The sequence below is a fragment of the Mytilus californianus genome, unplaced genomic scaffold (genome assembly GCF_021869535.1).
Source record: "Mytilus californianus isolate M0D057914Y unplaced genomic scaffold, xbMytCali1.0.p SCAF_11, whole genome shotgun sequence".
Lineage (NCBI taxonomy): Eukaryota > Metazoa > Mollusca > Bivalvia > Mytilida > Mytilidae > Mytilus > Mytilus californianus.
This window is the reverse complement of record NW_026262593.1, coordinates 25,749,673-25,770,794: the sequence shown is the minus strand read 5'-3', so window position 1 is coordinate 25,770,794 and position 21,122 is coordinate 25,749,673. Positions and strand designations below refer to the sequence as shown.

The 21,122-nt window shown below is 32.4% G+C and overlaps 2 protein-coding genes and 1 long non-coding RNA gene across 3 annotated transcripts; 1 reads left to right on the top strand and 2 right to left on the bottom strand.

Moving 5' to 3' along the window:
- Window positions 1-1,337: 1,337 nt before the first annotated feature.
- LOC127719786 (zinc finger protein 239-like) lies at window positions 1,338-5,890 on the top strand. The gene is made up of 3 exons (XM_052226059.1): window positions 1,338-1,406; window positions 2,948-3,816; window positions 4,269-5,890. Exons 2-3 carry the CDS (start codon window positions 3,294-3,296, stop codon window positions 4,805-4,807), a joined length of 1,062 nt encoding a protein of 353 aa, XP_052082019.1. The 5' UTR covers window positions 1,338-1,406; window positions 2,948-3,293; the 3' UTR covers window positions 4,808-5,890.
- A 2,865-nt stretch (window positions 5,891-8,755) lies between these two features.
- LOC127719792 (uncharacterized) lies at window positions 8,756-11,569 on the bottom strand. The gene is made up of 2 exons (XM_052226065.1): window positions 11,313-11,569; window positions 8,756-9,091 (listed from the first exon to the last, which is right to left on the bottom strand). The coding sequence occupies exons 1-2, from the start codon at window positions 11,541-11,543 to the stop codon at window positions 8,900-8,902; spliced, it is 423 nt and encodes a 140-aa protein (XP_052082025.1). The 5' UTR covers window positions 11,544-11,569; the 3' UTR covers window positions 8,756-8,899.
- A 4,085-nt stretch (window positions 11,570-15,654) lies between these two features.
- Window positions 15,655-17,257, bottom strand: LOC127719793 (uncharacterized). The gene is made up of 4 exons (XR_007990489.1): window positions 17,222-17,257; window positions 16,835-16,900; window positions 16,342-16,386; window positions 15,655-15,705 (listed from the first exon to the last, which is right to left on the bottom strand). It is a non-coding gene; the product is annotated as an uncharacterized LOC127719793 (long non-coding RNA).
- Window positions 17,258-21,122: the final 3,865 nt, after the last annotated feature.

Here is a 21,122-nt window from a genome sequence, read left to right as displayed (position 1 = left end):
AATGTTGACTTAATTTGTGTTTTTAATTGCTATATAATTTCTTCAAAACGATTTTTTTCACGCATGCAATTTGGCACACACATGCACTGTGTCTTATTGTTTAAATCAGAGTAAAAAATATTGTGATGATACACGTAATAATTTTGCTTTCGATAAAAATAGGGTAAATTTTGGGTAAAATTTTACTCTTACTAAAATGCTGAAACACTTATATCAAAATCACTTAAATACTTTCCGATTTCGTTATATGATGTATTTAATACATAAACTATATTATAGGTACTGATTTAACTACCAACAAAGAATGCAATGATTTTATTTTTCATGTTAAAGATTCCCCGTACAACACGGTATCTGGTGGTACCCTGTAAAAACACGAAATTTAGAAAATCGTGACCACGGGAACTTACGACGACAATCATGATTGTAAAATATAATGATTTTCCTATAATGTGCAAAAAAAAATCAGCCGTGTGTTATCCGTTAACTTAAACTCGTTATCTAAAGGACTTTTTGGACATTGGGCACCCTACTATTAATTGTTCCGAGAGTATCAAGTAGACACATATCTATTCAATACGCCAAGCTCTGTCTTTTTCCGAGTTTAATAAATTTGTGATTGAATTCATTCAGCATAAAGTATAAAAGATCTAACATAATTACCAAATACAGCATAAATTATCACAAATCTGCTTTGAATACCAAATTAATTTTATGAAAAGAAAAATCCTCATTAAGATATGAATAATATATGACAAAGCTATCCACCGACGTGGTTCATAATTTGGAATAATGACACGGGAATATGTATCGGGGATCAGTAAGTTTTTTTTTTTAAATCTCAACGGTCGCTTTTAATTCCAAACAAAGGACTTACCACAAAACAAACAAACCTACATTTGACACTGTAAAGAGAAATCCTTGTGCAAGCTCTAAAAGACATAACATACGGTTCAATAACAAACTATTTCTCCATCAGTTAAAATGCTATCCACAACTCCTATTAACGACATTTATCCAAAGTATTTTTGGAAAAAATTTAATCCCTCCGTTTTACTAAAAGACGATCGAAATGACCTTTTCACAGTCACTCATTTTTTTTTCTGTCTAGATGATATGGCTTCAGAGATCAAAGACATACTCACCAACTGTTCAGATTATTTGTTTTTTTTTTATATTCAAAATTGGTATTTGAAGGGTTCTCTTTGTTTCCGGTTAAATTGAGGTACATAGACATATGAGTGAAGAAATTTCTTATAATGTTCCATAGAATTTTCTATATTACGATTTTTGCAATCGTGCGTTCCATATGTATATCTTTATTATCTCCCTTTTAATTTTGTTTTGAGATGCACGTCACGTAACTGTGAAATTAAGCTCGGTTACCTTTACTGGTTTAACAGAAAGTAAGTTTTTATATTTGTTGCATTATTTCTCTATTCGCTAAATCGCAAATATTAATTATATAGTGTATTTTAAACTATAAAATTGAAATCTTCAAAAGTTCTTTGTTAGATTGGAAAATGTATGGAAAGCCTTTTTAACATTAATAAATGATAAGAATTTCCCCTAGTTTTTACCATACACTCAATGTACAATGAACATTTCAAATGCATGAGAACTAAAATGATTATGATGTTCGCACAAGCATTTCATTCAAGGGGTCTCTGAAAAAAATAACCGGCTACAGGTATATTGTTAAAGGTATATTTGTTCAATGCCTGTGGATGTTCGGCATGTATTGTTTTTCTTGCATGTTTCAATTGTATCTGTGGCCAAGTTAATATACATGTACTTCCTGTCATTTCGAAGACCAATAGATAATTCTAATATGACGACCTATTGTCATTAACCAGTATAATCACCATATATCTACCTTTAGCGTAAACGCAGTAATACACAAAAACGGCTGTTCTGCGTTACGACCAACTTATTTATACTGCCAGATATTCTCAATTTTCGGCATCAAAACCCCCAGTTTACGTAGGCTAAGATTCAGTTACAATATATTTATGTCTTTTCTACAGCAAAATAAACAAATCAGTCCATTGCAATTTATTTTTTCATGGTAAAATTTCATAAAACGAAAATTCCGCGAAATGATGTTATTGTCTTTGCATGGCAACGAAACAAGGAGACGTCACAAGTATCTTTCCGTAAACAAAAAATCAAATGTAAATACTGTGCGTTTAAAAGCTTCTTGTACGCCTCAGAACGAATAAAATTACATTGGAAGAAAATATATAAGTGAAAAATGCAATTAAAAAAAAATAATCATTGAATTATGTAATATTACTAATATTATCAAAATTGGGTAAAACGGAACAGCAACAACAGTATCGTATTTATAGGTCTTTCACGGTTCACAAAATTACCGAATTGGTCCTATTAGAATCGAGATAACGCTCATGGTAAAATAATCGAATATAAATGCCCAACCCATGGTTAAATGAAAACAAATCTACGGCTGCCATGAATTATTTCTTAACCATTTAACTTCAAAAGAGGAGGGTATGGTTTTTAAACGCCCGTTAACGGGACGTGTTATGGTATACCTTTGTCCGTCTGTCCGGGGGGGGGGGGGGGGGGGGGGGGGATTTCCAGTTTTCAAACAATGCTATCAATCATATTATTTTTTTGGCAAAATTTAACACCATCAGGTATGGAATGTGTGGGGAAAGTCTGGATTCCGAATATAATTTTTGTCACCTACTTGTACACAATATTTTTTTCACTAGATGGTGCAATGATCGATATACGTGTACTTCTTCGTAACTGTCCGTAAATAACGCTCCAGTCATGCAGACTTTTACCTTTTTTTGGTTTTTATTTAGTCCAATTCTATGTAGCAAGATAATTAAAGTTCACACTGTTGATAGTCCATTCTTTGACTAATATGTAGTTGGATTTTAATCACTTCGTAATACTTTAGTTTCATCATTTTTAGTTCATCCGGACGAATCATGGTTTAAGAGTTAACAAGAATTTAAGGAGTAAAGCATTAGTAATTGTAAAATCATCACGATTATGGAAATATAGCAGGCACCACTACATTCTCTTTTATTCTAACCTGACATGATAGTTAAGAGATGTTTCGCAGTGGTCATGGTTCACAGGAGAGGACAGGAACGGATACATTTTCAGAAACGGAAAATAAAGAGATTTTAACAGTTACCTGCCATGAACAACCAACAGACAATTTAGAGATGTTCCACGGCGGACAGGACAAGACAGTAACAAATATGGTTTCTGATATCGACATCTCCCCTGAATAACCAACAGACAATTTAGAGATGATCCACGGTGGACAGGACAAGGCAGAAACAAATATGGTTTCTGATACTGAAAAGAAAGATAGACTAACCGTCATCCCTCTTGATCAGACCAGTACAGATCGTCTGATGGACATGGCATGTCAGACTAGTACAGACCAACTAATGGACACGGCATATCAGACTAGGGAGAAGGTTGATGTTGGTAATGAATGTGGTAAAGAGTACCAGGGTAATGATTGCGATAAAGAATGTCATGGTAATGTTTGCGCTAATGAGTGCAAAACTAGTGCAGGTGGTAAACTGTGCCAAGGAAAGGCATACTGTAACTTATGTAATAAAGGATGTTGTAAGTCTCGCATTTCAAAACATAAAGGCAATAAACCTTTTAAATGTGGAGTGTGTGAAGTAGATTTCAGTAGGAAGGAACACCTAGAAATGCACATGAGAACACATACAGGTGCTAAACCATACAAATGTGATATGTGTGAAAATGCATATAGTCGAGGTCATCACTTACGGATTCATATGAGAACACATACAGGTTGCACTTTGTAAATACAGCTGTTTCTCAAACCACGCCTCTTTTGGGGAGATATTTAATATTCATAGGTATGTTAATTTGTTAACGTACTGGTTCCCATTGATGATCTCTGTGTTTCATCTCATAGAGACATCACTTGGGAATGTAACCAGTATAGATAAACATGGTAGCGGCTAAATTTTAATTCTTAGGAGGTACAAAAATGGAGGTAAGGGTAGTATAGAATTTTAGTATAAGTTTAAACTCTTAGAAGTTCAGGGCATATAAATGTTGAAAATATGCCGCACAGCCCTATATTTTGACCTTTGAATAAAATAGTAGTGCATATAAACTTTCCGTTCTGGGATATTATTTTTCACGAAACTTCATAGTAAAAGTGTCACAGTTTTAGCCGCAAAGGGAGTTCCTATGGGAAATTGCATTGTCTGTATTTACAGAATTGCAACCTACAGGCGCTAAACCATTCAAATGTGATCTATGCGATAAGGCGTTTAGTCAGCGTTCTCACTTAAAGAGACACATGAAAACACATTCAAGTGAAAAACCGAGTAAAATATGTAAATGTGATGTATGTGAAAGGGAATTTAGTCAGCGTTCTCACTTAAAGAGACACATGAGAACACACACTGGCGATAAACCTTATCAATGTGAGTTATGTGATAAAGCTTTCTGTAGAAGGGAACACTTACAAATACACACGAGAATACACACTGGTGATAAACCGTTTGCATGTGATATATGTGGTAGAGGTTTTACTTGTGAAAACGACAAACGAAGGCATTTTAAACATGATGCACATGATGGAGGACCTTATAAATGTGATATTTGTGATAAAGATTTTGTTCGGAAACTAAACTTAAAAGAACACATGAGAACACATACGGGTGAAAAAGCATATATGTGTGAGATATGTGGTCAAACATTTAGCATGTCAATTTCTTATGCTACACACGTGGCAAAACATAATGCTGAGAAGGCCAAATTACTTTAGTTCAAAACAGATAAGGAATTTCTATAGCCATGATAGCTGACATTCCATCCTACATGTATATATATATTTAAAGGAGGAACCTCTACACAACTTACCTTTTTGTATGGACTTACCTTAATAAACGTTTGAGCTATTTTTATACGACCGCAAAAGTATATTGGTATGACGTTGGCGTCGTCGTCGTCGTCCGAAGACACATTGTTTTTCGCTCTCTAACTTTAGTTTAAGTAAATTGATCTCTTTGAAATTTTACCATAAGGTTCAATACCACAAAAGGAAGGCTGGGATTGATTTTGGGGGTTATGGTACCAACAGTTAAGGAATAAGGGGCCAAAAAGGGGCCAAAAATAAGCATTTTTGTAACTTCCAGACATAACTTGTGTGTTAGTGTATGGATCTCTGACATTGTACCACAAGGTTCCATATCACACAGGGAATGCTGGGATTGATTTTGGGGGTAATTGCCTCAAAATTTTAGGAATTAGGGGCCAAAAAAACAAGCATTTTTCTAGTTTCATGACAATAACTTGTGTGTAAGTGTATGTATCTTTCTTAAATTCTACTACAAGGTTCCATATCACAAAGGGAAAGCTGGAATTTAGTTTGGGGGTAATTGCCCAAAACATTTAGGAATAAGGGGCCAAAAAGGGGCCAAAAATAAGCATTTTTCTAAGTTTCCAGACAATAACTTGTGTTCAAGTGTATGGATCTCTCTGAAATTGTACTGCAAGCTATCATACCACAAAGGGAAGGCTGGGATGGATTTTGGGGGCAATTGCTTCAAAATTGTAGGAATTAGGGGCCAAAAAAGGGGCAAAAAACAAGCATTTTTCTAGTTTCAGGACAATAACTTGTGTGTTAGTGTATGTATCTTTATGAAATTGTACTACAAGGTTCCATATCACAAAGGGTAAGCTGAGTTTGAGTTTGGGGGTAATTGCCCTAAATGTTTAGGAATTTTGGACCAAAAAGGGGCCAAAAAAACAAGCATTTTTCTAAGTTTCCAGACAATAACTTGTGTTCAAGAATATGGATCTCTCTGAAATTGTACTGCAGATACCATACCACAAAGGGAAGGCTGGGATTAAGTTTGGGGGTGAAGAATCATAAGGGGGTAAAAAAATTTGGGGGGGGGGGATTTTTTTTTCCTTTTTTTTTTGGGTTATTTCTGATTTATATATAAAAGCAAATAATGATATGTTTTTTTTTTGGTTATTTCTGATTAATATATAAAAGCAAATAATGACATGGTTTGAATAGGTAAATTAAAAAATTTTAAGTTCTTAGACCACATTCATTCTGTGTCAGAAACCTGTGCTGTGTCAAATATTTAATCACAATCCAAATTCAGTGCTGTATCGAGCTTGAATGTTGTGTCCATACTTGCCCCAACTGTTCAGGGTTCGACCTCTGCGGTCGTATCAAGCTGCGCCCAGCGGAGCATTTTATTAAACTGAGTTGTACTATTGCTGTATGTTGTTTTTTGGGTAAAGATTGCATGAAATGCAATCAAAACCTTATGGTACTGACTTGATATCTAAATCTTCCAAGGCTTATCCCTACCTCCCAGTACCTTTTTGACACACAAAATATAGTGCAGCGATCATAACATTCTATACATCCTATTAATGAATATTTCCAGAAATTTATCAGTGTAATATACATGATATATGCTCAGATATTCCATGATATTCAAGACAAACAATGATGTTACACTTGCCAAGACAATTGCATAACCTTTGCCAGGTGCAGGAATCTAATATCTGTTCTAAAAATTAAAATGATGTCATTATTAAGTCATCTTTAAAAATTGGAGTTATCTTCTTTTGTCCAGAATTGTTGTTAAATCAACTTAAACCAATGCTTTATAAAATGAAATATTTAATTTTACTTCCTAATAATAAATTAAAGTAATCCTTCAGTACTTACAAGCACTTTGATTCTGCATTAGCTAGAGGTATAGGGGGAGGATTGGCTTCTCACAAAACATGTTTAACCCTGGCCTTTGTTAATCTTTGGTGCTTTTCAATCTAAGTTCATTTTTTTATGTTTTGGAGTTTAGTATGACGTCCGTTATCACTGAACTAGTACACAATTTTGTGAAGCCCATCTCTGGGTGCGGGATTTTCTCACTGTGTTGAAGATCCACTGGTGACCTACGGCTGTTTTCTACTCTTTGGTCGGGTTGTTGTCTCTTTGACCATGTTGACACATTCATGACTCCCCATTTCCATTCGAATCCCCAATTTCAAGATTACAAAAAAAAATCAAAATGAAAATAAAACTATGCTTCCATTATATTTACAACGATGCGTGAACAAAACGGATACAATAGGTAAAATTGTCAAAATAGGGGTACAGCACCGTGTCACAACCTCAATCAGAACAAAAGCAAACAAATATTTAACATATAAACAAAAAGCATATATCAAATTTAACAACCACGTTCATTGCTTACTTATTTTTGTATTTTATATCAACCCATAAAGGATTGAACTAGAATCTATTTGAAGTCCTGTGACTGAATGGCTAGTTTCACATCAACTCTGGTACACGTAGAATTGCGTGTTTGACGTCAGAATGTAAACGTCACACAGGTAGAGATATAAAATAAGTTTTGTCGTTCAAAGTATTTTCAAAATTATAATAGAACAATAACATAATCGCATAATAATAGCACGAATAGAACAATAACATTATTCAATATAACACGTTATAAATCAGTACGCAGAATTTATACACCAAGACCATCATGTATTATTTGTGAAGTTGATACGGAATATTTATCAACAAGGTCTTGGTACCTTCCGATGAACTTTTTTTTAGAAAAAGGACGAGACGTTCTTTGATATACCCCTAGTTCATCAACTTTCTGCTCAGACACTGGTGACGTTTTAAAAAGTCTGAGTAGGAGCTGCAAGCTCTTGAATATTGAATAAGTTGGGGAATACTCTCAGAATGCTTGTTCGAAAATGAAAGTCCGAGTACACCAGACCTTATAATTCTTCTTCTATGTACACTAAATTATATAGTTGACCTACGTATTATAGCACCTGAGAAACATTAACCAATGAACCGTGAAAATGAGCCCAGTAATATAAGCGCTGCCAGACACACATGTTGTCACCCTAAAATCATTCCAGATACCGAATACAAACTGACAAAACAACAAAAATTTAATATTGAACAATAAACCATATATGAGGACAAGGTCATATGAAACCTGCCAGACATATATGTACACCTTACAAACGTTACACAAAACCTAGCAGACCGAGTCGACATGTATGCTTAAATTACAATCATTTCATATACTGGATATAGCTAACATATTGCTTACAGCATTCACGATACAAACTTTACCACCAAAACTTAACCTTGGTCATTGTACCATGAAATGGTGTCGTGGTCAGGTGAACAGACATGCAGACTTAGTACCAAATATAGTTATTCTATGGATCATAATAAGTGAGAAATTCGAATGAGGTCAAGGACATATGACAGACAGAAACTTCTTGACAAAGGGCATTTATATGAAGGATCTAGGTCTTCTAACTTCTGAAATATTAAGCTTTTGAATAATTAGTTAATGCAGCCAACGCTGCCACAGCTGCTGGATCACTATCCCTATGTCAAGCTTTCTGTGACAGAAGTTGCTGGCTTGACAAAAATCTTAAAATCAATAGATAAAGGTCTGGATTTGGGTCCTTCATTTCTGTATTCTTTTATTTTTCAAGTCATTTAACTCTTTTCTTTGTATTGTTTAATTATTCTCTAAACTTTATATCATTTGCTCTATATTCTCTATTTTTTACAAGTTAATACACCATTATTCTCCATTCTTTATTTTGTGGGGCGACTTTTATCTTATCTTAATTTTATGGACCCATTTTTCGGTATATTTGGTCCGTTTTCCTCTGTTCTGTGACATAAAAAGGCAGAAAAACATTAATACAACTTTATTTATTAATCCCATACTCAATGCTATTTAACCTAATGCCGTAACTAAAAGATATTAAAGTTATGACGTGTCAGTCATATGACAACCGCCTACTAAAATTCCAAATAATGCAGAAAAACACTCATAGTATTTTATATATTAATCTGATACTCAAAGTTATTTAGCCTAATAAGACTATCAATCAAAACAGATCTATCTTCACAATCCATAATATCAAATGGTTTAGAATAATAGATTGTCCCCCTTTGATCTAGAAGTATGTCCGTATCACTCTCAAGCTTCTGTAGATGATCACATGATATTTCTAACAATGTGAGGATAACCTGTAATGAAAAATAAGAAAGTAAGTCGTGATGAAAATATTAGTATTACAAAAATGTATATTTTCTATTTCCAATAAAACAATATTCTGTTCACCAATCAAGCCTGCTTACAGGAATATTTAAAAGCTGAATTATATTGTTCCTGCTTTAGGTTGGCCATTCTTGTACCCAAGGCATGTGAACAATCAATTTTAAGAAGCTAATTATGACAGCAGAGATCAAATGCTGGACTGTTGGGGGCAAATATGGACACTACATTCAAGCCTTATACAGTTCTGAATTTGGATTGTGATAAAATGTTTGACACATCATAGGTTTCGGTCAGGAAACTAGAGGCTCTCAAGAGCCTGTGTCGCTCACCTGTATTTACTGATGCTTTGGAAATCATGTAAAATAAGGTTAAAATCATAATTAATAGTATTAGATATTAGATATTATAATGATATCTAAGATAATAACAAAAAACTGCAAAATTTTTGTAAAATTACTAACTCAGGGGCAGCAACCCAACAACAGGTTGTCGGATTCGTCTGAAAATTTCAGGGCAGATAAATCTAAATCTGATGAACAGTTTTGCCACCTGTCAGATTTGCTCTAAATGCTTTAGTTTCAGAGATATAAACCAAAAACTGCATTTTACCCCTATGTTCTATTTTTAACCAAGTCGGCCATGATGGTTGGAAGGCAGGGTCATCGGACAAATTTTTTAAACTATATACCCTAATAATGATTATGACCAAGTATGGTTAAATTTGTCTCAGTAGTTTCAGAGAATAAAATTTTTGTAAAAGATTACAAAAATTTACAAAAAATTGTTAAAAAATTGACTATTAAGGGCAATAACTCCTAAAGGGGTCGACTGACAATTTTGGTCATGCAACTTATTTGTAGATCTTACTTTGCTGAACATTATTGCTGTTTACAGTTTATCTCTATCTATAATAATATTCAAGATAATAACCAAAAACTGCAAAATTTCCTTAAAATTACCAATTCAGGGGCAGCAACCCAACAACAGGTTGTCAGATTTGTCTGAAAATTTCAGGGCAGATAGATCTTGACCTGATAATCAGTTTTACCCTTGTCAGATTTACTCTAAATGCTTTGGTTTCAGAGATATAAGCCAAAATCTACATTTTACCCCTATGTTCCATTTTTAGCCATGGCAGCCATCTTGGTTGGTTGGCGGGGTCATCGGACACATTTTGTAAACTAGATACCCTAATGATGATTGTGGCTAAGTTTGGTTAAATTTGGCCCAGTGGTTTCAGAGGAGAAGATTTTTGTAAAAAGCTAACGACGACGGACGACGACGACAACGACGACGACGACGACGGACGACGGACGCCAAGTGATGAGAAAAGCTCACTTGGCCCTTCGGGCCAGGTGAGCTAAAAATGTGGTCAAAGAACTGAAAAAATTTGAAATTGGATTTTACCTATCATTGTTCAATATCCAAAATCTAAATTCACAATTAGATTCTGCATATATATATATACAAGTACATCAAAAAATTAATTCAATTATTTATCAATCGACAATTATATCCAGGTACACCAAGAATTTATTGCTATCAATGTGCAGTCTATCTCTTTAATTTGGATTATAATTACATATTTGACATAGCATAGGTTTCTGACACAGAATGAATGGTCTAAAAAAATAAAAATTGAAATTGGACATACATTTTTGTATACCTTTTATGGTCCAATATCCAAAATATAATTACAAGATTATTATCAGCATAACAATTTTTGATGAAATCAAGCAAAGTTCAATTTTGGACCATTTAGACTTCAACAAAGTCCAATGTGGACCAATTGGATAACAGGACAACAATTCAAAATCTAAACACACAGCTAGATTCAGCATATCAAAGTACATCATCAATTTATTTTTTGGTGAAATCAAACAAAGTTAAAATTTTGGACCAACTTGAAAACTGGGCCCAAAATCAAAAATCTTAGTACAGTACATGTGTCATTTTAATTTCATCTTCGTTCAGAAGGTAAGTAAAATATAATACATGTAAAGATGAAAACAATATTTTTTTAAAAGTGTGAGATTGTATTAAAGTATTCAGTTGTGTTCCGCATTGTTGGGTGTAATGGTGTTTGGAGGTGAAAAGACCTACTGAAGAATGTGCTCTGCCAGACAAAATTTTCAAAACTACAATACCTACATTATTTCTGAAAACAATTTAAACAGTTTAACTAATTACCTCTGTTTTGTTCACAATCATTCCAGGAAACGATAATGTCGTCATTTCTGTCAGATTAACAAAAGTATGAAGGTCAAGTAAAAGTTCTCCAGCATGCTGACCAAGCACTCTTCTACTAAGAAATTCTTCGATCCTTGGTCTCCTTGATGATCCTGAATCTGAACCAGCACTAGTAGCAGAATTAAATGAATCACAGCTTGTGCTTTCTAACCGGTTACATAAATAATCCATCCCTCTTACTTCAGAGTCTTTCTTCATCTATAAGTATATAATATGTGTAAATAAAAGCATTCATTTAAAAATAATTAGTGTAACTTGCCTAATCTGACACCTGAGTATTCCAACATCCTGCTTTAACCGACACATTTTAATGGTCCCAAAATATGACCTCAATGTGGACCAATTTGATAACGGGGCCCAAATATCAAAAATCTTAACCATTTGTGTTGATCTGGAAAGTAGAGGACCATAGAATAAATGTGTAAAAACTATGGAGTTATTAAATGTATTCAAAGTATTAAATTTTCAAAGAAATTATTCTACTGTTTTTTTGCACAATATTATAAACCAAAATTATTAAATTACGTAAAATGTTTTGTAATGGAAAGAAAAAAAGTATACCAAATTAAATGGCAATAAAAGATACATATTACAAAGTTAAATGTATTAAATGATGCACAAAAAACTATACACCTGACTAGCAGTCACGACAGTTCAAATGAATAACCAACACTATTTTCAGACTAGATAATACATGTAATAATGACCAAATTGGACACATGTAAAAATATAAAAAAAATATGTGCAACTCAATTCACAAACATGACAAACCTCAAAGGAATCTGTAATATGTTTGTCTTTTTCCAAAAACCATTTTATATATGATTTAAAGCCATCTTTTCTTGTATTATTTCAATAATCTCTGGAATATTTAGTTTTCTTGCATTGCTTAAAAAACAGTATTAAAAACTGACAAGACTGTGAAGGGAATTTTATAATTAGTGTTAAATTGTGTGATTATATTATTCTGAAAAGGAAACCTAGATCTCTGTAGTTATAAAGTGCTTTAAAAAATAAATCCCATCAGTAATAAGTATGTCATATTAAAGTGGAAAAATACACATAATATTCTCATGCATTTGTCATGAACAGATTCTAATATACATTTTGTACAATCATGAAAATGTAATAAACTAAATAGACATACTTAAATAACCCTTAAAGCTTCATTAACATTGAATAACACCAAATTATGTCAATTCTTTAGTTCAAAATTTCATAATGAGAACAAGATCAACTTGATAAATTCTTTTACTATTAATAGAATATTTGTAAGAAAAGAACCCAACCTTTATGTGATTTAAAATCTAAGGATAGTTAATATTGGATGCAAAAGTAGAAATATAAATATTCTTAATTTGGCAATGATATACATGATATATATATAATATATATATATATATAAAAGACATTTCAATGATAAAAATTGAATCCCCAAGACTATTAGCAAAAGATAATTATTGGAGTACACTAAAATCCCAATAATTTTGAAATATGAGCTTGACATGGTAGAATATACATAAAAATTAATCAAGACAAAACAAATCACAAGTTCTTGAACTAATAAAAGCGGAGCACATTGCATTTGCACATTTGCACCAATTTATAAAAAAATGCAGTTTTCATTTGCGCCAAAATATACTACTTTCATGGGACTTCTGCAACTTTCACAGATAACACATGTCAGAAAAGTTGAAATATACATTTCCTCTGAATTAAAAGCTCAGATAAGAAATTTTAATATATTTTTCTCCTTGTGATAAAGTATTAAGTTTATACTCAAATAAAACTGAGTCATGGATTTTTAAAATTATGTACTGTAGTGTTTCCATGATTGTTGTAAAAAGATGTATATTATTCAGTTGAAGATGTTCAAACAGACCTTTAACACCTTTTCAAAAAAAAATTGTTTTAAATCTAGATAGGGTGCCTCCCCCCTGACAAATGCCTGAGGTCCCATCTAGATATGCCTCTAATTTCAAGTTGACTGGATTTCAATTAATTTATTCAATAAAAAATTCGTAAGGGTTCCGCGGAACCCAGTGTCTCGCCTACTTTTGCTGTTAATCGCAGGCTCAACAAAAATGAGGAAAAAAATTAATAAAAATATTCCTCTCTTTACTATTTTTTGATTGTAAGTAGCTTCTGTCCAAGTTTGGTAAAAATCCAGGATAGTTTATGAATCTAATAAATGTTTTAAAAACTTAAACTGCAGACTGTATGTAATGTTAACTGGCAGAAAAAACTAAGTCCATTTATAAGTAAAATACGGAAAAAATGGAACAAAATTTTAACAAAATTTCCTTCTAGATACTAGCTTTTAATCATAAACAAGCTTCTGTCCAAGTTTGGTACAAATCCAGGATAGCTTAAGAAAGTTGTAAAAATTTTAAAAACTTTAACCACAGAGTGAATGTAATGTTAACTGGCAGAAAAACTAAGTCCATTTATAAGTAAAATCCGGAAAAAATGGAACAAAATTTTAACAAAATTTCCTTCTAGATACTAGCTTTTAGTCATAAACAAGCTTCTGGCCAAGTTTGGTACAAATCCAGGATAGTTTAAGAAAGTTGTTAAAATTTTATAAACTTTAACCACAGAGAGAATGTAATGTTAACTGGCAGAAAAACTAAGTCCATTTATAAGTAAAATACGGAAAAAATAGCTTTTTTTTTTTTTACAAAATTTACTTCTGGATACTATCTTATGATCATAAAAATGCTTCTTTCCAAGTTTGGTACAAATCCAGGATAGTTTAAGAAAGTTATTAAAATTTCAAAAACTTTAACCACAGATTGAATGTAATGTTTCCTGGCAGAAAAACTAAGTCCATTTATAAGTAAAATACGGAAAAAATGGAATTTTTTTTTACAAAATTTACATTTGAATATTATCTTATGATCATAAACAAGCTTCTGTCCAAGTTTGATAGAAATCCAGGATAGTTTAAGAAAGTTATTAAAATTTCAAAAACTTTAACCACAGAGTGAATATTTGTGGACGCCGCCGACGACAACGACGACGCCGACGGAATGTAGGATCGCTATGTCTCGCTTTTTCGACAAAAGTCGAAGGCTCGACAAAAACTCAATGATGCTATACATATATTTATAGTATCTGCCTGTGTTATTGGTGTTAATGAAAGTTATGTAATTCAGCACAAATGAAATATGGTCATTATTTTTGGCGCAAATGAATTGTTAATTGGGACAAAGCACCAAAAAGGCTTTACCCGTAATCCATTAAATGTAACAAAAATAACAACAAGATTGTAAAAATATCTAAAACAAAACAAGTCTAATAGTATAAAATGTTGTAACAGTATAAAATATGTCATATCCTATATACATATATACAGGTAACATTCATTTTTTGACATTATGAATTCCATTTAAACAATTACTACCATTGGAAACTACATTTCCAACTAACATCAATGTATTACACATGTCATAAATGTAGAAAAAGCTTAAACAGAATAATTCATAGCTCTGTCTTGACCATTTTACATGTTGCAATAACAATAATAAATTGAAGCAAGTCATTGTACAATTGTAAAGTAATGTGGTGTATATAATATTCTTCTGAGAAATAGTTTATTTTGACCTTTTATAACACATTTAATGAGCAGCAATTACCAAGTGACTCATTTTACCTAAGAGTTCAATGACAAGAATATTATTCCATTCTCTATTCTGACAAATGTCTTATCTTACATTTAAATTGAAAAGCTAATTATAATATATTGATCAGTTTCAGCATGTGAAACAAGGTAATCATTACAAAGGCATGTTACTTGCTTCAATTTGTTATTCTTTAGTTAAAAATGGTACCAAAAGAGGGCTTTATGACTCTATATTACCCACCACCTACATAAGTTGTTGAAGGATTTCATTTTCTTCTCAAAATAAATAAACTATTTTCACTAAACAATGCTGCTTTTATTTTAAATTGCATGGTTAAAAAATATTTTTCGATAACAATATTTAAAAATTTGACAAGGCTACAGTATTTGGTATACATTACAGCTAGTAACACCGTGCTGGTAATAGTTCTTTGTGCTAATTTTTGTAATTTGGATAAACCTTTTAGTATATATACTAAATATAGTACGACTGTTTGAGTTGAATGGGTGAACATGAATTTGACAGCTAGTGCCCCTTTTAAAAAGTAATCGTTGTACCCATTGAATGCTTCAAATTTTAAAAAAATCTCTATTTTGATAACAATTTCAGTATGTTGACAATCATGACAATGTGTCTGACACTAACAAAAAAAGTACCTTTCAGTTGGCACACTGACTGTTGAGCTATGTTGACAGGATACGCTTGAACTAAAAAAAATAATGGTTGATACATTATCTTCCTGTTCAATTTAAAAAAATCGTCAATTTTCAAAGTATTTGGAAACATGAAGTTGGTATTTAAAAAATCTGAAAAGTGCTCACACGTTACTACTTATCACTGTTAAGCTGGTGGCCAAGTATGAAGTCATTCCTCGCATTCATATTGGAGAAGTGTTTGACGAAAAATTTTGAAGTTCATTTTACATATTGACAATTTTCAAAGTATCCGCAAACAGGAAGTTGGTATTTGAAAAATCTGAAACCTGCTCAAACGTGAAAACGCATCACTGTTAAGCTGGTGGCCAAGTATGAAGTCATTCCACACATTCAATTTGGAGAAGTGTTTGACAGCAATATTTGTCGAACGAACGAACAAACAAGGTGATTGCAATATAGTCCCCACTCTACAGAGTGCAGATATAATAATAATTTTGGACCCTTAGGAATTTTAATATGGACTAATTTGAAAACCGAGCCCTAAATAAAAAAATCTAAATGAACAGTTAGATTCAGCATATCGTAGAACCCAAATAATTGAGTTTTTGATGAAATCAAACAATGTTTATTTTTTTGTAATTTAAGAATGGAAGCTTTATATTCCCAAGATTCAAATTTCATACTTACAATTCATTGATAAACAGCTGCTTCCTGGGTTTCTTTGTTATTGGTCTGAATAAGAAAAAGTATTTTCATTTTTATTTGCCAATGTATTTATCAATAAAATTGAAATTCAAGGTTGAAAGGTATTAAATTTCCTGTTTAAGTTTTGTTCTTGTAATTTTGGGGCCCTTTCTATCTTGCTGTTTGGTGTGTGCCAGCGCTCTGTGTTAAAGGCCGTACTTTGACCTTTGTTAACTTTAATTACATTGTGACTTGGATGGAGAATTGTCTCAATGGCTCTCATTTCACATCTTCTTATTTACATACAACAAGCTACCTATGCTAAGCTATCTTACAAAAGAATTTATATTCAAATGTACAGAATTTAAAAACATTGACCAGATGGTATTTTTGTTCAATGAAAGTGCCAACCAGATACATGAATTAGGAAAGGAGTTGCCTTTTCCTTAATCTAGTTAAAACATTCTTTATAGCCGTAGTGTAACTTTGTCATTACCTTATTTCTTCTTCATTGTCATCATTCGTGTCTTTACCACTTTCATCTTTATCCGAGTCAGAACTGCTGAAAAAAAAGCAAATATAAAAAGGAACTTTTGAGTCATATATAATATTAATAGTTCTTGAGAAATGAATCTTGCAAATGGTGAAACTATGAAAAATGTAGAGAATATTTTCCAGCCAAATTTTCAATTACTTTATCTATCTTTCATGTCTTCAGGCAATATATACCAGTGCTATGACAAGTCATTTAATAAGGAATGAATATTTTTAATTTTCTATTTGTTATTTTCAAGTTTTCTCTCAATTTTCAGTTGTTTAAATGAAAAGCTTTCAAATTAAGTATATAAAACATATTTTTGATTATTGTTGACAGTGTTTGTACCTCTCTTGCTTTCTCTTTCTCCCTCTCCCCTTTGCGCCTCCTGTACCCCTCCCTCTTTCTCCTCTTCCAACATGTCCAATAGTAGGTCTAATAATAAAAAAAACATTCTTATTTTCATTTGCCAAGGTATTTATCAATAAAATTAAATTTCAAATTGTTAGAAAGATATAAAATTTCCCAGTTGTTGTTTTGCTCTGGTCATTTTGGGGCCGTTTGTGGCCAGCTATTTGGTGTGAGCCCGTGCTCAGTGTTGAAGACTGTACTTTGACGTATAATTGCTAACTGTGAATACATGTACTTGTGTCTTGGAAAGAGAGTTGCCTCATGGGCTCTCATATCACATCTTATTAATATTCATATGTACCAAATTTAAAAACTGACAAAATGGTATTTATGTTCAATGAAAGTGCCAGCCTTTTCCTTAATCTAGTTAAAACATTCTTTACAGCTGTAGTGTAACTTTGTCATTACCTTATTTATGAGGTAAATATAATTAGCTAAAAAAAATTAGAATGAAACATTTGCATTTAGATTTATTGAAATTCTTCTTACCTTTCAAATAACTTTTTTAATTTTTTAATTTTTGCTGGTCCTGGTTTATCTCTGAAACATCATACAAAAAACGATTTAAATAAAATTTAACCAAAAAAACTAAAGGTTCAAGAAATTCTATAATAATTTGAATGATTTCTATTACATGCATAATCAAGACTTAAATGGGAGTCTTTAATGGAAGTTACAACAAGTTTCAACAGAAGGGTGATGAACAACAGCAATAAATACTCGTCAAAGGTACTAGGCTTTTACTTTTTTTACGCCAGACATGCGTTTCGTCTATACAAAACGTATCAGTGACACTTTAATTCAAATAATTGCAAGGTTAAATAAAGTAGAAAGTTGAGCATATTGATGACCCAAATTAGAGCATTTTAGAGTTTAAACAAGAAATATTTCTGTGCTTTATTATTGATGTGTAACAGCAAATTATTTCAATTTCTTACAATAATGTGGACATGCTAGAAATCAATTATTCAAACAAATCAAATTTTACAATCTACAACCTCAAAATAATGTTTATTAAATGAAGGATAACTTTTACTTACACATTAACTTCATCTGGAGCTATCCTGATCGGCAAATTGTCTAGTTGATCCTTTTGTCTTTCAGCAAGGGTCTTGCCACTACCCCTGCTGAAACTGAAAGGGTCCTTCCCTGGTGTTAAAAATTCTATTTTAGTATCTTTCTCCACCTCCGGCATGGATTGTTCCTTTCTATTAGCATACGGGGGATAGTCTGTGAGAACTTCACCATTTATAAACCTCTCCCGGAGCTCCCCATAACCAAAACATCTGTATAGATGTGTTCCCCGTTTCCTTATAATGAATAGAATGTCAACAGGTTCTTAAAGCTGCTCTTTTTCCAACTTCATAGCCAATTTTTTTTATTTCAACATTTTCCTAGATTTGGAACATTTAACGCACTAATCCTGCAAGTAAATTTGTCTTTTTTGTCTGAATATGTCTTAAGCACCCCTGGTTTCTCTTTTCTGTGTCTAATATTCTGGGTCCTGGTTTCTGAAACTGAAATCAAGAGAATAATAAAGAAACGGACATGAAAAAACAATAATCAACATCACTCATAGCTTAAACACTGATAATCAACATCACTCATAGCTTAAACACTGATGATCAACATCACTCATAGCTTAAACACTGATGATCAACATCACTCATAGCTTAAACACTGATGATCAACATCACTCATAGCTTAAACACTGATGATCAACATCACTCATAGCTTAAACACTGATGATCAACATCACTCATAGCTTAAACACTGATGAAAAAAAAACATGTTTAATTAACAGGGTCTGAATATCTGCTGCTATCAGATTTGCCTCTTTTTTTTATAGATAACAAAATGTATATGTGACATCAGAACTACTTTCACCTGCTTCAGGATTGACGAAGACAACCGCACAGACGAAAAACAATATAATTTAACCCTTTTCTATCATAAGCGTAACATAAAAGTGAATTTAGATTATTTGCATTTAGTGTTAACAATCATGCTGCATATTCCATTTAAAGATAGCAGTGTCAATGTGTAAAGCATTACAATTTAAAAATGTTAAATATGAAAGTGATTTTTTTTAGTGTTATTTTTGTTCATCTTTAAAACTTAATAGCTATGAATGTGGGAGTGCAGGAATTCACTTGAATTTTCCTTTCTGTATAAATATATATATTTAGCACTTTAGTCTGTATGAAATCACATGCAAACCATGCACAAAAAAGTAGATCACTGCCCACATTCATGTTTATGGAAAATTTCAGATTAAAATACCTTGCTTGCAAATTAATGCGTAGTTTTCGCTGGATCACCAGCAAAAATATCAACATTACAATAAGGAAAATACACATGCTTGCCAATTGCAGTGAAAAATAGGAATCTTCATTCCACATGCGATCTAAAACAGAATAATGTTTAATGGTTTAGACAGGTTTCACTGTATACACACCTGCACATTTTTTAGTTGAATATGAAAAATTACTTTTGTGGGCCTGAAAATAAAGTCTAAGACAATGTCAGTTGTAGGAATAAAGCATGCAAATATATATAACAATATCACAAAATCATAATTTTTTAGTTGTTCGTCAATTCAAATTAAATTTTAATTGATTTTAAACAGGAAAAAAGCACATTTATTGTCCATATGATGAACAAATGACATGCATGATATGTATGATGCTCAAAACGATTTTGTTAAATTATGGGTAAACGGGTACAATATTACAAATCTAATTCACAGTCAAGCGGCATTCATTTTCAAAATAGGTTAATGAAGAATAAAGATATATAATCATGCATTGCAGCCACACTTTTATGGTTGTATATGATGCCAAAAAACATGAAATATATCATGCATTATTTAAAAAGAAATGAATAACCCAATTCCTGAATTAACAAATAAAGGATGAGACAAAGAAAGAGACTAGTACCTATTTATGACATGTTTGTTCCTGGTTTATTTCATATCCTAATTCAACTGTATTGTCTGTATGAAGAGCAGTTTTTTCTTGCAGAAAATGAATATGTTTGGCCTTCCCCTTTGTTTTCACTTCCTGCTGATACATATTTTTATGATAATCAAATTGGAAAGGGTCTGCAATTTCGTTTAAAAGTTTTTAAATCTCTTCCTGAAGTTCTTTGATGGTCATATTGCTGGTACTTTATAATTTCTCGCTCTCAAAAGGTGTGACTGGAACAGGATGTCGAAATATGTAATACTCGGGTTGTAAGGGTAAACCTAGAAATTCTGTTTTTATAATATGAATTCTTTTCCCCAATGCGGCCTGTGTGAATCCTATCAACCCTTCATCAAGAGCCATACCAGAAATAGAAGTGTGGTCTGTTGGTTTACCTAAGTAATTGGTTTTCCTTAAGAGAACTCTAAAGGCAAGAACAGCATCATCAATACCCAAAGAGTGTGTACCACTTTTTGATGAAGATAATCCTAATACACTGAGTGAGCGGTCTTTGATATTCTCCAGTAGGGTGTTATTTCTACATACAGTCTGCCAAATTTCATCAATGGGAACACCTTTTGGTATCCATGATTTCAGCTGCTTATTCTTTTCTTCAAGAACGAAGTCAAAATCTTCTCCTAGGGAATAATTGCCGCTAGTTGTTATTGATGAGTAATCATCATACAGCTGTCTAACATCTTCTGGCATCATTTTGTATTGAATGGCATCATAGTTCAATAATTTGGTACTTAGGGTGCTGCCTTCCATGAAACAACTCTTTTGTCATGTACATTGAACTCCTCAATAATGATGCATTGTTCCTACGTGTAGCCATTCGAAGATTAATTATTCCTTGGGAGTATTTACCAACT

Coding starts and splice junctions, on each gene's coding strand:
- LOC127719786 (XM_052226059.1), top strand. CDS start 3,294: ATGATCCACGGTGGACAGGACAAGGCAGAAACAAATATGGTTTCTGAT. Junction 3,817..4,268: donor TCATATGAGAACACATACAG/GTTGCACTTTGT, acceptor TGCAACCTACAG/GCGCTAAACCATTCAAATGT.
- LOC127719792 (XM_052226065.1), bottom strand. CDS start 11,543: ATGGATTATTTATGTAACCGGTTAGAAAGCACAAGCTGTGATTCATTT. Junction 9,092..11,312: donor TGATTGTGAACAAAACAGAG/GTAATTAGTTAA, acceptor TTTTCATTACAG/GTTATCCTCACATTGTTAGA.